Source organism: Corvus cornix, chromosome 4 (assembly GCF_000738735.6).
Source record: "Corvus cornix cornix isolate S_Up_H32 chromosome 4, ASM73873v5, whole genome shotgun sequence".
NCBI classification, from domain to species: Eukaryota; Metazoa; Chordata; class Aves; order Passeriformes; family Corvidae; genus Corvus; species Corvus cornix.
Window position 1 is genome coordinate 45,887,758 of NC_046334.1, and position 17,954 is coordinate 45,905,711.

Here is a 17,954-nt window from a genome sequence, read left to right on the forward strand (position 1 = left end):
TCTCATAGAATCATAGAATGGCTTGGGTTAGACAGCACATTAAAGATCATCAAGTTCCATCCCGCCCTGCTGTGGGCAGAGACACGTTCCACTAGACCAGGTTGCTCAAGGCCTTATCCAACCTGGCCTTGCACACTTCCAAGGATGAGGCATCCACAGCTTTTCCGGGCAACCTGTTCCAGTGTCTCACCCTTACAGTAAAAGTAAAAAATGTGTCTTTACCCTCACAGTAAATAATTTCTTGCTAATATCTAAGACATGTCCTGGCAGAAACTCCCTCTGCATCTTTCTTGTAGGCCTTCTTCAGGTACTGCAAGGCCACAGTCAGGTCACCTGAAAGCCTTCTCTTCTCCAGGCTGAACAACCCCAATTTTCTCAGCATTTCCTCCTAGCAGAGGTTCTCCATCCCTCTAATCAACTTGGTGTCCTCCTCTGGTGTCCTCCTCCAGCAGGTCCATGCCCTTCTTGTGCTGGGACCCCAGAGGTGGATGCAGGGTTCCAGGTGGGGTCTCACCAGAGCAGAGCAGAGGGGCAGAATCCCCTCCCTGGCCCTGCTGCCCACGGTGCTCTGGATGCAGCCCAGGACACGTTTGGCTTTCTGGGCTGTGAGTGCACATGGCTGGGTCATGTCCAGCCTCTCACTCACTGGCATCCCCATGTCCCTCTTGGCAGGGCTGCTTTGGGTCTGTTCATCCCCCAGCCGTGTTGATACCAGGTATTGCCCCAGCCTAGGTGCAGCACCTTGCACTTGGACTTGTTAAACCTCTGGAGATTTCCATATGCCCACTTCTCATGCTTGCCCAGGTCCCTCTGGATGGCATCCCATCCTCCAGGTGTCGACCACACCTCTCAGTTTAATGTCATCTGCAAATTTGCTGAAGGTGCAAACTAGATCCGTTTGTCTATGTCATTGATGAAGACATTAAACAGTGCTGGTCCCAGTACAGACCCCTAAGAGATATATCACTTATCACTGATGTCCATTGGGAGCTGTTGATCACTACCCTCTTGATGAAACCATCCAACCACTTTCTTATCAATCTAACAGCCCACCCCTTGAATCCATCTCTCTCCAATTAAGAGAAAAAGATATTGTGAGGGACCATGTCACAGGCTTTACAGAAGGTCCAGATAAATGACATCTGTAGCACTCCCGTTGTCCACTTTCATGAGTGGGAAGGGAACTCTGCATTCCCCTTACTTTCCTAGTACTTCATTTATCTTAATTACAATAGCTTCTTTTTCACATGAGATAATTTTTCCTTTGAAACCTGCAGTTCTTTTTTCCTGGCTTGTTTCAGTGTATCACGGAATCCTGGAATGGCTGAGTCGAAAGAGAGGGTGCGGAGTCTCCCTCACTGGAGATACTCAGGAACCCTCTGAGTACAATCCTGTGCCCTCTAGGATGACCCTGCTGGAGCAGTGGATCCGACGATCCCACTGTGGTCGCTCCCAGCCAGACCCGTTTCGGGACTCTGGGAAAGCCGGGCCCGGGAACGCCGCGCTCGCGGACACCCCACGCGCCGCGGCCGCCGCGCGCCCGCCCCCGGCCCGCCCCGGTCCGCGCGGCTCCGGGCGGGGCGGGGCCGGGGCCGGATGTTGTTGTTGTTGTTCCTGCCCCGCCCCTCGCCCCCTCCCCCCGTGGAGGGTGACGGGCGCTTCCCTGCCCGGAGCCGCCGCTGCCGCAGCTTCAGCCGCTGCCGGGGCCCCGCTGCCGCCTGGCCTGGCCCGGCCCGGCCTGGCCCGGCCCCGGGGCGCCCCCGCCGGCCCCCTCCCGCCTGCCTCCCTGGCCGGCTCCCGTCGCGTCTCTCCGGCTCCTGTGGCTCAGCGGACGCCCCGGCCCGGCCATGGCGGACTTCGATGAGATCTACGAGGAGGAGGAGGACGAGGAACGGGCGCTGGAGGAGCAGCTCCTCAAGTACTCCCCCGACCCGGTGGTGGTGCGCGGCTCCGGCCATGTCACCGTGTAAGGGCCGCGCCGGGGCCTGCGCGGCCGGGGCGGGCGGTGGAGGAGGCCCGGGCGGCGGGACGGGGGCGGCCGGGAGCGCCGAGCCCGTGGGTACAACTTGGGGCAAATCGGGGGGTAGGCGTGGGGAGCACCGGACCGGGACTGCTGCCCTTCCCCTACGTCCGTGAAGCTGCGAGAGGGCTCTTCTCGGCACCAGCGGGTAGCTGGGAGCCGCCTGGAAACTCGCAGGCGGGTGCAAACCTCTAACTAGGTGCTGAGGAGACAGGGCTGGCTTGGGCTGTTACTGGCAGAGGAATGTTAAGTATTTGTCCAAAATGATGAGCTGTCAGGAAGTAAGGTGCCTGTGTTCCTGTGTATAACAGGTATGTGCCAGCACATGACTGGCTGGACTATTGCACAGGGTTGTTTATGTACCTGTTACCCAATCCCATTTAACTTGTGGCTGCTAGTATAGCTCTGAGGTCTTTTACAAAGAAAAGGCATGAGTTAGTCAGATAGGTACTTGTAAAATTATGTTGTGATTGGTGTGTGTTGTTTCACTGTGTTTGACATGGAAGCAACGTAGTTTTGTTTTGTGCATGGTTGGTATTTGAATCTAGCAGCAGGTGACCATGAGCTTGTGTAGTACTTCTCAGTAATGTAAGAGATGAGGGTATCTTTCCTTCCATCGATTCTGTCAGGCTCACTCTGTTGAAGTGTAGTAGTTGTCAGTTACGATGTATAGTGTCAGAAGCTGAAATACAAACCTGGAGACTAGACACAGTCGTACAAACTTTTGGGTTTTTGTATTCAGTGTTCAGTAGAACTAGACTTGTAATATAGACATAAAAGCTGAAGATACTGTGGCCTGTTGCTCTGAGTCTCATAAACTCTGCTGATTTTCAGATACTGACCTGACAAGTTTTTTTGGGACTTGGATACATTCCTGCTTTATTGTCTGGTTGACACAAATACTAATAGCTGGGCAGTGCAGTTAGCTGTCTAGTTAAAAACAGGAAGTAAGACATGGATAGACTGAGGGAGATTTGGAAAGTTAGAAGGATATAGAGGGTGCAGGAGGCCAAGGAGGCCCTGTGAAAGAATAGAAGCATGTAGTCAGTTTGTTCAACTTATGACTGTTTATTGTGAACAGAAGCTGTACCAGTGATTCACTGAAAATAAGCCAGTAACCTTAGTCTGTGCCTGAAAACCAGAGCAAAACCACAATTAGATAGTTTTCATATTAGCAAATGAAAAGTATAAAGAACTGAAACAGAGGCAGACACTGGTTTCTTCTCCAATACTTGAAGGGAAGTTGTGCAGGACAAGATGAAGGCCCGTTAGTGGAATGTTGGGGAAGCTTGTGAAGCATTGGCTGTGACTCGTAAGGGCATTGTGGTTGAAGGATGGCTACCTTGTTAATTGTTCATTAATAGTTACTAGCTCATTATTACTTTAAGGTCTTCCTTAAAGTACTTGTTCTTAGGTTTTGGATGAGCAATGAAATACCAATGCATGCCTCCAAAATTAGGCAATTGATCTTCATCTACTTACTTTACTGTGCCAGGTGTTAACAGCTCACTAAATAGCATCAGCCACTTTTACCTTTGTACAGCCTATAACTTTTTTGTCATTGATCCAGATGCTTATTATTAAAAATTAGATCCCTTTTAGAATATTCATTTGGTGCATCTAAGGAATAAGTCAAGTCCTGTGTACGTGATGAATTAGTCTTGCCACTATAAAAGCATGTGTGCATTTTGAAGATCTGACAAAAATGATCAGCAGTTGAGCAAATACTGGATTGATCTGTCCCTGGCTCTGCAGTTTGAAGAGTTGCTGACTGTGTCTGCTGTGTGTATATTTAAACAGAAGCTTTCTTTTCGTAGTCTGTTGTCATATCCTTTCTGATCTTAAATAGGAGTCATAATGTTGAGTTTGAAATATGTCAATTTCATGACTACATATTAACATCAGAAAGAAAATACTCACAATTCCATTCTCTGTTGGATGAAATCAAGTAATGGTAAATTCTAAGCTGAGTAGTTAAAATCAATTAAAGGAAAGCAGTTAAATATTATCCAAATAAAACATATGAAGTCTTTGCCTTTTGAGAATGTGGAGCTTTTGGTTAGCACTAAGTTTTCTCCTTAAATTCACTGTTTGAAGCATGCTGCAGACAATGCTTATATTTTTTTTAACATTGTTTTTTAAATATTCAATTAAACCGTTTTCAGACCAGCAGAGTTTCAATAGCTTGGTAGACAGGAGTAACATATCACCTGGTTTCTGAGAATTTGAGGTTCTCTCTTGTAATGGCAAAAAATTTGAAAGCTGAGAAAATAGAGATCCTTACTTACAACAGAACTGAAAGTCCAAGGTGTTTCATCCTTGTTTCTAAAATCATCTTATGATAGGAAGGGAGGTACCTGACATATTTGAAATTGTGAGGAGAGTATTTATGATAGATGTCTGTGTTTTTCAGTGATTGTTTTTCCTGTTCCTTGACCAGTTGAGACATGTACCGTATCTATAGCAGACTGTATTAACTAGTAATACTGGATTTATTAGTTTCTTGCAGTAGTGGAATGATGGAGAGCCATTGTGATGTGCTGATAAATGTCTTTCTGTGCTGCTGTTACAGCACCTTATGTCTCAATGCAAGATAACTTTTTGTAGGGGAAGAAGAACTGTCAAAAGATGTATTTACTCAAGTAAGTTTCTTTAATATCAAACTGAAGTCTGCCAATATATTTTTCAACCTTACTCTGTATCAAGGACATGTGAGTGAAAACAGGGCTATGTGAGAATGATGGAGCATGTTAAGATTTGTGAAATATATATTTATTTTGTAAGGATCGGGAATATGTGGACCTAAAGAGTAGAGTTAAGGGCAGTGAAAAAATGGTTTAGTGTCCCCATAAGAGAGGACAAAGAGGATGAGGATAGCATGTGTCAGTTTGTTGTGTTAGGAATATCTAAGCTGCATGCTGAAAAAGGTTCCAAACTGTCTGTGTCCTATACTGTAAACTTCTGTACTTTAAAGTTTCCACCTCTCACCATTTCTTTCTCCACTGTAGACAAGGGCAGGAATTTATCTGAACCTTTCAAGTGGAGTCAGGTTCCAGAAACACTTGTTCAGATCCAGGAAGGGTAAAGAAAGTATTCATGCATGAGGTGAGCGTGGATCTGTTGAAGACCTGATGTAAAGTGGGAAAGGCATAGAGCAAGCAGAGATGAGTGCGTGTCACTGGAGATCCAGTATTGTACTAAAGAAATCTAGTGCTATATTAGGACAGCTGTCTGAGGAAATGCATCTCCAAAATATTGATTTCCAGTGTTTTATTTTAAGGCTTTTTTTTCTTTTTTTTTTTTTTATAGCAGTTATGTATTTACATTGAACATGTAGTTGTGTTCTGTGGAGTTTCTAATATTTTAATTGCCAAATTTCAGCTTGTAGTCAAGAGAGTCAAGAGTGACAATTCTGAGATCACATAACTACTTACAATGTATGGAGTCAACCTTTTTTACTACTTGCGTATGGTGACAACACTCTGATGTGTCAAGCTCAAAATTATGCCGGTAGCTGTTTGTGTTAGCTTCAGCTTTGCTACCCCACTGTGTATTAAACATTAACACAAGCCTTGAGTACAGGCTCTCAGTCTGTTTGCTTATAACTTCAGCCAAGTGTAACTGCATTGGTTGGAAGTTTCTGTGCCTTACTCTGCCTCAGTTTTTGTAATTTCAGGTAGCTGTACAGCTTTTCCAGTGGGGGTTGCTTTTGTCAGGCATGACTTTTGTGATCATCATGAATATTCGTTTGTGTTTGATGGAGCTTTCAACACTTGAATGCTTCACGAATACTGATTTAATGAACTAATTACGTAGTAAAGTGGTGATACCTTTTAGTTTTAAGACTTGTGATGGCAGCTGTATATCTTCAGCTTGGAGTCATTCTCCAGGCTTGGCTGCTTCTGAAATGTATGTGGATACAAGGGATTTTTTCAGTTTGGTTTCCACTTCAACTTACTGGCAATTTTAAGTAGGGCATGACACTTAACTGATAGGGCACGACTCTGACATTTACATAACTTGCCTCAGTGCTTAGTTTCACTCAGCAGTTTGAGGAAAGGGTGGATGGTCCTCCTGTCATGGAGTATTCAACAGGATTTTCAATAGTAGAGATGTTTCCAGTAATTTTTGTTCTGTGTTGAAGTAGTAAACTTGCCATATGTGTTTCTGCTTAACAATTCTCATTTGTTATTTCACCAGTTTTGAGAGACTTACAGACTCGCAGAGCTACTATTCAAGTTACAAATACTGAAATACGGTAGATAACTTCTGTGTAAATAAGGTCTCCAGGGAGATCTTGTTGTGGCCTTTCAACATACAAAGGAGGCTTATAAGAAAGATGGCGCGAGAGTTTTTGCCTGGGCCTGTAGTGACAGGACTATGGGGAATAGTTTTAAACAGAAAGAACATAGATTTAGTTTGGATGTAGGGATAAGGGTGATGAGGCACTGGAACAGGTTGCCCAGGGAAGTTGTGGATGCACCATCATTGGAAGTGTTCAGTGTTTGGTTGGATGCAGCTTTGAGCAACCTGATCTAGTGACAGGGAGCTCAGATGATCTCTACATGATCTTTGGTTCCTTCTAACACAAATCATTTTATGTTTCTATGATTCTACTGCCTGTAATCAGTGATAGGAGAATTACCTGCTTACTTGGCCTTAAGACCTTATGTAAAAATCACCTACAGCATCAAACTATCTAGCCCAGGGTGCTGCTGCAAACTTTGGGAACAGGCGCTGCTGTGTATGGTTTGCATGTAAGTCTGGCTGTTCCTGGTGTCCATTCTTCTTGTACTCTCTGGCATCTGCAGCTATGTGAGTGTTGTATCCTTCAACATTGTCTTTGCTTTAGTGTGTTTGTCAGGGAACTTGTGTAATCTCACTTCAAATCTGTTGGCACTGTTTGCATCAGTAATGTCAAGTGGAAACAAACCCTGAAGTTAGCTACTTGCACCTTATTTTTAGCTGCACTTTCTTTTAACTGTTTAAACCAATTTCTGAGTAATTTCAGCGCTCTCTATTGTGGGATTTGTTGATGAATACTCCCCTTATCCATTGCCTTCCTGAAACTTCGCACTTTAATCATATGCCCCCCTAAGCCTTCTCTTTTCCAGCTTAATGTCAGCCCTAATCTGTTGGGGCAGCTGCTTTATTCCCTTTATTATACTAGCCTTCCTTCTCTCTGCCTTTTCCTAACTCCACCAAGTCCTTCATGAAATGTGGATGCCAGAGCTGCACTCAGTACTAAATATGTGGGTATATGAGGGTTTTATGGAGAGTCAAAATGATGTTAATCACCTTCCCAGTGGTGCCCAGTATTTTATTGCTATTTCTGGTGGCTGCTGCTTGCATTGAGCTAATGCTTACAAGAATCATGAGTGGTGATAGAAGATCTCTCCTGTGAGATATACCTGTCAAACTTCAGTTGAGTGTCACATAAGCATACTTCAGCAATCCCAAAATTCACCACCTTTTATTTATCTTCAAAGAAACTCATCTGCCAGCTTTTGTCCACTGGGTTTTATGAGGTTTCCACAGTAGCTTACCACGTAACTGCCCATTTGATTACTTGGACAAAGTTCTCCATTGGCATGCCGATCATTCAGTTCGGTAAGAAAAAAAACCAACAACCCCAAAACTCTGGGAAATATCTAGCTGCTCAATAGCATATTGTGAAAGCAAATTATGTCTTTAAAATCTTCAGCTGTCAAGGCTCAAGTAAGCTTTTCTGTGTACAACTGAGATACATGTTGCTGCCAATAGTTCAAATCTTGAGCAGTTTAGTTTCTGATTTTTGTTTGTAGTATCTGATAGGCTGCTCTGATTTGTATTCAGAATTTTGTAAATTACAACTTAAATTTTACACTGGCAGCTGTTTACCGTATTAGTAGCCAGTCATATAGTGTTATTAATGACTTTATAGTTGGTATAGTCTCTACTAGAAGTTATTGCCCAGCCCAGATGCCAGAAAATATTTAGATTTTCTTTGAGGTTCATCCACTCATGAACGCAACCAAACACCCATAAGGTAGAAAACATTTTTTAATAGATAAGCTGGAACTCTTCTGATCTTTAGATCTTGTGAAACCCAGTAGATTCAATAACTCTAGCTCATTTCAAACTGCTTCACAGCTTTACATTTATAACTAGTATGTTTCTTTAAAATTAGGTATTGTTTAAGCCGTGTTTTGTTACTTAGCATTCTGTGTTTTGAAACTTACTGTGTATTTCTTTTCTGAAAAACAAGCTGGCGTTGATTCCATTTTTATGCTTAGAACAGTTATTTAGCACTGGATGAGCTTTTCTTCAAAATACATCTGTACTGGTGCAGGAGAGAGGTAGTTCAAACTGTGGCCTCAAGTAACTTCCCCTTTCCCCTTAAGTACTTCACCTACCTCACTTGCCACTATTGCTTATAGGTTTTGCTGACTTTGAGGAAGAGTCAATAGCATCAAGAGAACCGTGAGAAGAAACTATGGGCAAGATGGATTTCAATCTGTGTACAATGGTGTATTTTTGTTTGTTACCATAATTTTAAGAATTACTCTTAATAACAAGTAGTGTTTTCCTGAAATTAATGCTGTTACTGATACAGACCCTGAGAGTATTGTGAGGTACTTGCCATTTGTGGCATGGATTGGGGTTATTTATAATTTTGGTGCAATCTAAATTTTGTTTTTGCAGGTTTGGACTAAGCAACAAATTTGAAGCAGAATTTCCTTCATCTTTAACTGGAAAGGTGAGTATCTTTGAATAAAATTTTGAAATTAGAGTTCAGGTTTTATTACAAAAACAAATGTTCCAAGTGTAGACCCTGTAAAAGTAATAAATTACACTGGTGTAGTACTAGTTTGTTTCTTCTCTTTTCATTTCCCCTGTAGGTTGCACCTGAAGAATTCAAAGCCAGCATCAGTAGAGTTAACAGTTGTCTTAAGAAGAATCTTCCAGTTAATGTGCGATGGCTACTATGTGGATGCCTTTGCTGCTGCTGCACTTTAGGTTGTAGTATGTGGCCAGTTATCTGCCTCAGTAAAAGAGTAAGTTTGAATTATTAATGTAATTTTTGATAGTTAGAATGGTACTGGTTTTGTTCTCATTTTGGTTTTCTTTTTTTTTTTTCCTCCTTCACTATTAAAAACTGTATGCTAGAACTTACTTAAATCACTTCTATTTCATACATTTTGATATCAGTTGTCTGTTGTACTGGTTAAAGTTACAAGAGACATCAGTTAGGACTTTTGAGTTTATAACTCAATGAGAGGTAGTATAGTTGAATGCCTCCTAGAGACGTCTATTGTAAAGCAATTATTGTTATTGAACCAACTTGCAACATACTCTTTAATAGCTGCATCTTCTCTGGGATACACTGTTTGAGATTATCAGAATTTGGCAATGAATGAGTGGTAGTTTTTGAGGAGCTTCTGATTACACTGTGGCCCCAAGGAACCACATATTTTGAGTTAAAAAGGCAGTTTTAAAAAAGAATAATTGATTTTTCTTTTTGAATTTCAAGTACAATGCTTTTTTTTACATGATGAATTTGCAAGTAGCCTTTTGTCTGTGTACGTTTGGCACTTAGTGCATTGTTCACAACAGAAGCCCATTACACACGCCTGGTTTTCACTTCCTTTTTCTCGGTGCAGTTAATTAGGCTACCCTCCCATCTCTTCTGTTTCTGTGTGTGTAAAAATTGTCTTTGGCTAATTCTATTTCACTACTTTGCAAGAAGTCTCTGCCTCGCCATCATCTCCTCACTATTTAGTACTGTTCGTCTTTCCATTTCCTGTTGTGGCTTGTGTATGTTCTTTCTTGTGTAATACCTCTTAATGCTACACCTTGTGTACAATTCAGTACACTGAACATCATTATGATTTTCTTTATCAAAGTCCTCATTTTTTAGCGTTAATAAATAAAGGCATTCCAAAAATATATTTATAGGATGAACATTGATTATAACAAAACCTGTATGCATTTTTGTAACATCTAACTATCCATGTTAAGATCTTAATACTCAGTCCCTTTAAGAGATTACTTAAGGCTAGTTTTAATTGTATACAAAATAAAATAGAAAAGCCTCCTGGTAATGTTGGAGGCAGAGGAGAAACTAACCAAAACAAAAATATTGGTGTCAGTGTGATTTATATCAAACCCTAAGTTTTTTATCTTCAAGTTGTCACAAACTAGTAAGTATCCTGTAGCATGACTGTATATCTGTAGCCCAAAAGTCTGCTAGAAGAGGTTAGAATCTGGTGGTTGCTTTAACAGATAAGCAGTTGACTTAACTAGCTTTGAGAAGAGACTACCTTTACCATTTGAGGCCTAGTTCTGTAAGAAACAAACACAAGGGAAGCTTCCATTGCTACTGTCCATGTTTAACTTCTAAATGAGACTGCTTCTGATGTTATGAAGTTTGACCCATTTTTCTCACATAATGTGTTGTAGCAGGAAATGATAACAGGATGTAACTTGGTAGGGACTGATGTTGCAAGCTCTCAACTTCTAGACTGGGTCCTGTAATCAACTTTTTCTACATTGTTAAACAGTGTCAGAAAAAATACAAGGGCTTCTAGGATCTGGGGTCAGAAAACAGTTTGAAGCTGAGGAGAGATGTTCTGTGAGGGAATCTGGTGAAGCAACAGTTAGAGTTGTGTGGGATAAGGTAAAAAGGTAAGCTCCTTACAAAGGGATAAATCCGGGAAAAAACCCTCCAGCCATGGATACTTTGTTCAGAGGAGGCTGGAAAGAGGATAGCGGTGTCATTGTTGCTGTAATACAGAATGCATAAGGAGAGAAGAGTCCTGGAAAGGGTGTGAACAGCAGGAGCATAGACACAGATTTGTGACTGAACTTCTGTAAGTCATCCTAGCATGTGGCCCAGACTATCAGTGAATATTGCATTTTTCCTGTTAAAGTTGGTACCAGAAGACATTTATGGACCTTTGCATCTTTTTCTGCACTTGGCTGTCCAGTGTTAGTGAAACTTAGGACTCGGATGCCCAAACAAAGTATCTTGTGCCACTGTCTATGGCACAATGGCACTAGACACTGATGACGGTTCAATTATTCCTCCAGAGTAAGAGTAATTTAAATCAATCTGGAAATTTCAGGTCAGCATCACTTGTCCATGTCAGCAGCTGGCCAAATGAATGTGTGCTTATAGGGTTGTTTCTCAGACAGAAAACTCAGAACTTGGTGTCTGTTTGGCATCTGGAGAGTATATATAGAGAAGAATTAATTAACTTGTGCTCTTAAAGACAAAGTGAAAGGGAAAAGAGTGCTTTCCTAAACTCCTACCTCTCAATCTTGGAAATGGCTGGGAAAGAATATTTTTCTTTGGTAGAGGAGCTAAGGTGGAAAGCTGTGGAATATTTTTCAAGGACACATTTGGAAATCCTACTATGAGAAACAAGCAGGAGGATTTTTAATGATTCTAGTCAGGGCTACTACTTACAGAAAAATGGTGAAAATTACTGCCATTTGGGTTGCTTGTATAGGTATGGGTGGATTTAACTTTGTCTTGGTAGACCCAGAGCAGAAAAATATAAAGTGATATATATTCCTTAAATCCCTCTTACCTGGAATTACAGGGTTTGTACCCTGTAAGATCTCAGTACTGAATTGTATCCACAAGCTTCTGCATAAAAGAAAAATCTTAGGACTTTCCATCAGTTTATGTCAAAGTGCTGTGACAAGTGCAGGAAACTAACAATACGTGTTTTCCTAGAAGCGTGGCAAGTAAGAGACAGCGCATTGGGAATTACCTGGAGCTGCTCAGCAAAAACAGTAGTTTTAAATAACACCTGGTTAGTCTAGGTTCCAGTCTGTTATTTCCTCAGTAGATTCCAGTAGAACTGTGACAAGAAGCAACTTCATACTCTTCCACTAACAAAAGAAAAAAAAAAAATTCATTGACTATTTTGGTTTGCTGCTAGTGCCACAGTTTTGCTGATGCATAAGGCTAATGTATTCAATGTGAACTACTCACATTTGAACTCTTAAACTGCTTGTGTCTGACTTTACCTGTGGCTTGGAAGAGGGTTGCGTTGATCAAATTATCTTCCATGCTTTGATTTCTTTAGATATCCTTTCCCTGACTGGACTCAGCCATAAGTATAGTCACAACAGCCAGGATTCACTTTTTGAGGAAACAGAGGTCCAGGATTATGTATGCTTGTTTCTTCCCTTTAATTTTGAGATACAATGAATTATTTCCCGCTTATATTCATACTGTAAAACAAGGATAACAGATGATCAATAACAAATGATCAATAAATAAAAGGTTGCTTCTTTTACATTACTTGCAATTGTCTGAGAAGTGTTACCCAGAGAACTTTGCTAGTTCAGCCCTCCTAAGTGATTCCCAGTGAAAGGACAGTTACTTGGAATTGCCTTGTGTTACATCCTTTGCTGCAGTGATCACAAAAGACTCCCAAGACTGTCCAATTAGAGAGTTTGATTTCTGAAAGCAGGATGGGAGCATTCCTATCCTGAAATTTGTGCAGATCATGTTTTAATTGCACAATGAAAATATACAAGTCTTCATATTTGCCCTTTTCTACTGAAATGGAAGACTAATAAATTTGTTTTATTGAATTACATATACAGTGAACTAACAAGTGGGAGTGTTTCTCAAGGATTTTATTAAATGAAACAACAGTTTCTGCAATACAATTGCTTACTTTTAATATAGAAGAGAAATTTTTCTCAGAATGACCAAATAAGCAACGTCCATTTTAATGAGGCTGAATCACTCTACCCGGGTCTTGAATTGCTGGTGTAGTTTGCGGATCTTTTTCAGAGAAAGATTTTTTTCTTTTTTAGGGTTTATGTAGACAAAATGACAATTGCAGCTTCAGAGTTAGAATAATTTTCTTAGTGGTTCTCTGCATTCTGTATTTTTACCTCCTTTCATTGACTTTTAAAATTCAAACACAGGAAAGTTATCACAAATGTAAGTACAATTTCTGAAATTACAGTCACTGAAAGTTTGTATGTAATGGGAATACATGCTTCTTTTTGAGCAGTGAAAAATAAGGTAATGGTTTGTCTCCTTAAACCAGCAGGTGCTTCAAAATAGGAATTTATTAAGCCACAGATGTTTGTAAGTTTAATTGTTAATTATATAATTTTAATGCATTTCCATGCAGTGAAAGCTTACCCTGCACTTAATTTTTCTTTTCAGTGCTGGTTTTGGAGTCTTTGTATAGTGTTGTTTCCTTTCTTCATTTGCACTAAGGTATTTGGAAAAAGCCTGCTACTCTTCAGCAGTAAAATAAATGTTTTATTTGATTCAGTATCTTATTACCTCTCTCCTTTTATGTGGTCCTGATTTGATTTTAATGAATAAAAGCTGCAAGAAAGTTGCAGGAAGTACAGTCCCTCCTTTGCAGATCTAGATCATAAATGTCTTAAGCAGTTTTACTCATAGAATGCACCATCCTTTCTGGGACAAATTCCAGGTTGTACAAATGAACATTAAGTCTTTAAGTTGTTTTTCTTTGAATAAAAAGAATGGCGTAGTGAATGATAATTCAAAAAGCACTGCAGGCTGAGGTGCCCATTTGAAGCCACTTTTTCAAATGAATTGGCACTCATTTTCAGTATTAACTAAATGCTGTAGTTCCTGATGGGTAAATAGGATATATAATTTCAACAGAAACAGTAACAATGAAAGCTATGATAGAATTGCAGTACTGCTAGATTTCTTAAAAGCTGGTATTGTACAAGTAAATTGCATGTTTCAAATGCTTCATGGGCAATCTCTTAAAATGAATAGAATTAGATATTTAACAGTGTGATCTGTACTAATACTTTCAAGAGCTACTTGTTTGTTTGTGAATTCACACAAAGCTGCTGAATGCTGCTTAAGCCTCATCATTAGTTGTCACTTTCGTAGCAGTTCACATGTTCAGAGTGCTGTATAAACATAGCTAATTACAACTTCCAAAGTATTGATTAAATTAAATATGTGGTGAAGTAGCTGGAATGAATTTTCTTAAATTTGATAGTCTTGCTTGTCTATGGATGATACTGATGTTAAAAATACATTACATGAGTTTATTGAGTTTATGAATACATTACATTTATTTTCAAAACTGAAGAAAATGTATGTTTTTCTCCTATGCCTGTCTGCCAGGGACTTTGCACTGGAAGTACTCTTAATAGCATAATGCTTTTCTGAGGAGTTCCACAAGGCAATTACTTAAGACAAAAGGTACCTTGTTTTTGAAGTATCTGTTATGACAATTTACATTGTAGTTCAGTTTGGAAGAATCTTTAAAATTGTAATGTATTTATTATGTTTATCCTAACCAGAGCACATATGATCTCTGTGTTGGCTCTAGTCAACTTAGTACAACTTTTTTAAAGAAGAATTTGTATGTATCAAATATGCATTCTTGACCATTGTTTTCAAATTTATTCAGAGGTCCTTTTTTTTTTTTTTTTTTTTTTGTATTAATTATGAAATGAAAATTTAAAGAATCAGAAGATTCAGGACTGGTATATTTTGCTTTAGAAATCATTCAGTATAATTTGGTCAGAAGAGTCACTAAGTTCTCCGTATACTCAACTTCAAGTAGCAAAGCTTGTAGAATAAATAAATGTGAAATCATCATGCGTATACCTATGTGGTTATTTTTTTCCCCCAGATTTTATTTCTTTCACAGCACCCTATAAAAGCTTATCAGGTTTTCATGTGCTTTCCTAAAGGGTATAGTAGTGAGTTGGTGCACAACGAGCTGTGGGAGCAGCTCATTTTAACATGTTTTTCAATATGCAGACTTGTTTGATGCAGGACAGGGCAGTGAGATTGGCATGAAGAATACTTACAGATATAAGTAGATCACAGAATACTAGTTTGTTTCTTTATAGATAAATGCAAACCCTTTAGTACTTCAAAAATAAGTATTCTGAAGTTAAATTTATTATTTCATTTATTCTTTATATAAAGGTTTTATATAAATCCTAAATGTAGAGTATCTCTGGGAAGTATAGTGAATATTCTAAATGCTATTTAAAATTTAATTGCATTTGTAATTAGAATTACATCTCTGAAAATATTAATCAAAACAATCTGGGTAAAATTAACATTTCCATGTTACAGCCCTTTTTACATTGTGATGGCTAAGGTATATAAAGGGATCATGTAGTGGTTTGGGTTTAGTGTTGCTTTTTATATTGCTCTTCCTGTCCAGGTTGACATGTTCCTGAAAATACAAGTGTGAGTTGGGTGAAATTTGCATAGAGCTATTTTGAAGGAACATGCTAAAAATGGTCTAGTTAGTTGTCAGATTTGGAAATCAGTTTATTTAGGATTCTGTCTTTAGCAACTTAAAGATGATCTCAAATAGGGAACATATGCAAACACTGTTGAGGAAAGAATTAGAAGGCAAAACTACCTGAAGTTTATATGATAAAATTAAACTAAGTAGAAAGCACTTGACTGAACAATAGCTTGTTAGACTGTTACTGTAAAACAGAAAAACAGAATAAAGTTCTGGCAAGTGTGAAGTAGTGACACATTTCTGTGCCTCTTCTCCTGATTTTTCTCAAAGTAGCCTAGGTCTGGAAAGTATTAACTTTTCCACTTTATTAAAGCAAATCACAGTAAAATGTTATTTTCTGCCAAAGTGTAGCACTCTTGGTAACTCAAGCACTGTGCATAAAGAAAATAATTTAACAAAGAAGATATTAGTTCAAGAACCATTACTGCTAACAAAACAGTTGGGAAGACGAGGGAGGCAGTTCTATGAAAGAGAAGATGGAAAGAGTTAATTAATCTTGTACCATACCAAACACATAAAAAGTGTGAAGTGACCAGGTACTTCTAATTGCGCAGCTCGTAAAAATATTTTTTGCTGAATTTTGGAATAAATAACTGAATCTAGAACAATAATGATGATGGAAAATACTAAGTAACCAGATGTATTTTTTCTATATTGGTAAAGTAGCTACAGGATCAACCTGTATTTTTCTGATTCAGCCCTAGATGTACAAGGGACTGTAGAGGCTGTCCTTTTGAGAGAGATCATTCTCTTCGGCCTGCAGACTAGTGATGTGTTGGATTTTACAGTCTTCTATGGAGTTTTGTCAAGTTGTGCTGCCTTTCAGTCTTTCTGGCCATGTAGCTTCTCTTCCATTCTTGGCCACTGTCCTTAGACACTCCTAGCGGCAGGAGTCAAAGGATTCCTATATAGTAACAAAAGAAACCTGGGAGTGTTCTTCGGAATTGGTACTTTATAATTTGTACTTTTAGAAAGGTCCCTGGCAGTCTCTGGGGTCTGTATTGTGTAACAATTCACAGGCATTATCAGAATGCTTCAGGCACTATGAGTGGTTCGGAGGTTATGAAAACTTACTGATAGAGATGTAAGCTGTTCCCTGCCAGCTGGCTTGAAATGAATGGGAATGTTTCTGGGCACAGTTTCATTTCTTAACAGAGATGTAACCAGAGAACCTTTAGCTTCTCAACCTACGCTGGCCTTGAACTATGTTCCATAGCATACTCCTGATTATTGTGGAAATAAATGGCAGGGACTGAAATTAACGTTTCTCTAACCTTAAAAGAGGAGATGGAGGTGGAATTTCCATTCTTGCTCAGTTTAAAATTTCCCACAGAGAATGACACCAGATGAGTTATTTGGTGGAGATTTGATCCTATTTTCATCCCTGTTACGGTCAATTCCATTTTACTTGTTCATTTTCTGTGGCCTTTTCTGTGAGAATGTCCTTCAGCAGGAGGTGGATGCTTTAGATTGTCATGGCCAGATTTGAATAATTTGCTTGGAGAGATCAGAGCTTCATGGCTTTTGTTTCCATATAATGAGAGAGAATCAGAGGTAGAATTTAATCCTAGAATGAATGAGTTACAAATCTGTATTTAAGAGTTCAAGTAACAACATTAAGTGTAGTCGTAATGCTTCATGGATCAGTTCAACATCTGTCTGCCTGTGAAATGTGTTTTTTACCACATTTCAAGGCCTTCTCAAGGGAAGTGTGTTATTTTTGCCAAGGTCAAGACTGTTTCTTCTGCAAGGCTTCTCCATAGTATGAAGTTTTCACAAATGGTTGCCTCTAGTCAGTGTCACCTCGTTACAGAAAGTAGTTAGCAACGCTTATTTGGTGGCTTAGCTCTGTAGGACAGCCAAAATATCCAGTGGCTAAAATATCAGTTAGCATCTTGAATCTTTCAGATTTTGTATATTTGAGAGGAAACTTATAGAAGAGTTTAATCAGCTTCTAGGAATTTTCTTTGATATTTTGTCTCTGCTAAGTGTTTCTACTGCAGGCCAAAATGCCTTTGGAAAGTACTCAGTATCTGTCAATTGGTACATTGGTGATACTATAACATCCTCTCCATTTTATTCCTGGATAATATACATGGAGTATATGTTTCTGTACACCCTCTCTCTCCTGCACATGTTTAATGGCTTTAGTGCTTTCTTAAACACTTGAGGAATTTGACAATCAAGGCAACCAAATTAACTGAGGAATCATCTTGAGTTTAGGTACTAAAAAATGTTACATGCAGTAGTGTCAAATAACACTGAGCTTCTCTTTATATCAGCAAACAGTGTGGTGGAAGAGACCTTTCCAGAAAGTAATTGGTGTGATTTGATTCACTAAGCTTTAAATTCATCTCTTTGTGATGTACCATCCCAGGGTTGAGACCCGTACAAATGGGGTTAGTTTATGGATCATGTGCGACAATATCCTCAGGGCTATCTTTCAGAATGGGAAGTTTCATGAAGTCATCTTGGTGTTGTCAGTTCTCTTGCTCCAGAATTCTGTTGATTGCATTTCTCTCTGTGTGATCAGGAGCTCTGATCTGTGCTTTAGGCTGGACTCATTTTCTGCACATAGTAATCGATATGGTATGGCAAGGTGCAGCAATAGTAATCTTGTTGGACAAGGCAGTTATTTCAAGATCATA

At 39.6% G+C, this 17,954-nt stretch overlaps 1 protein-coding gene across 2 annotated transcripts in view; it reads left to right on the top strand.

Moving 5' to 3' along the window:
- Positions 1-1,732: 1,732 nt before the first annotated feature.
- The window catches only part of CHIC2 (cysteine rich hydrophobic domain 2), a 31,157-nt gene continuing 14,935 nt past the window's right edge, over positions 1,733-17,954 (top strand). Inside the window, exons 1-3 of one of the 2 annotated variants that reach the window (XM_039551043.1) lie at positions 1,733-1,966; positions 8,705-8,759; positions 8,902-9,057. In XM_039551043.1, the coding sequence (XP_039406977.1) occupies positions 1,848-1,966; positions 8,705-8,759; positions 8,902-9,057 (330 nt within the window). In that variant the 5' untranslated portion in view covers positions 1,733-1,847. The remainder of the gene's footprint in view (positions 1,967-8,704; positions 8,760-8,901; positions 9,058-17,954) is intronic. The other variant, XM_039551044.1, reaches the window with a different exon arrangement.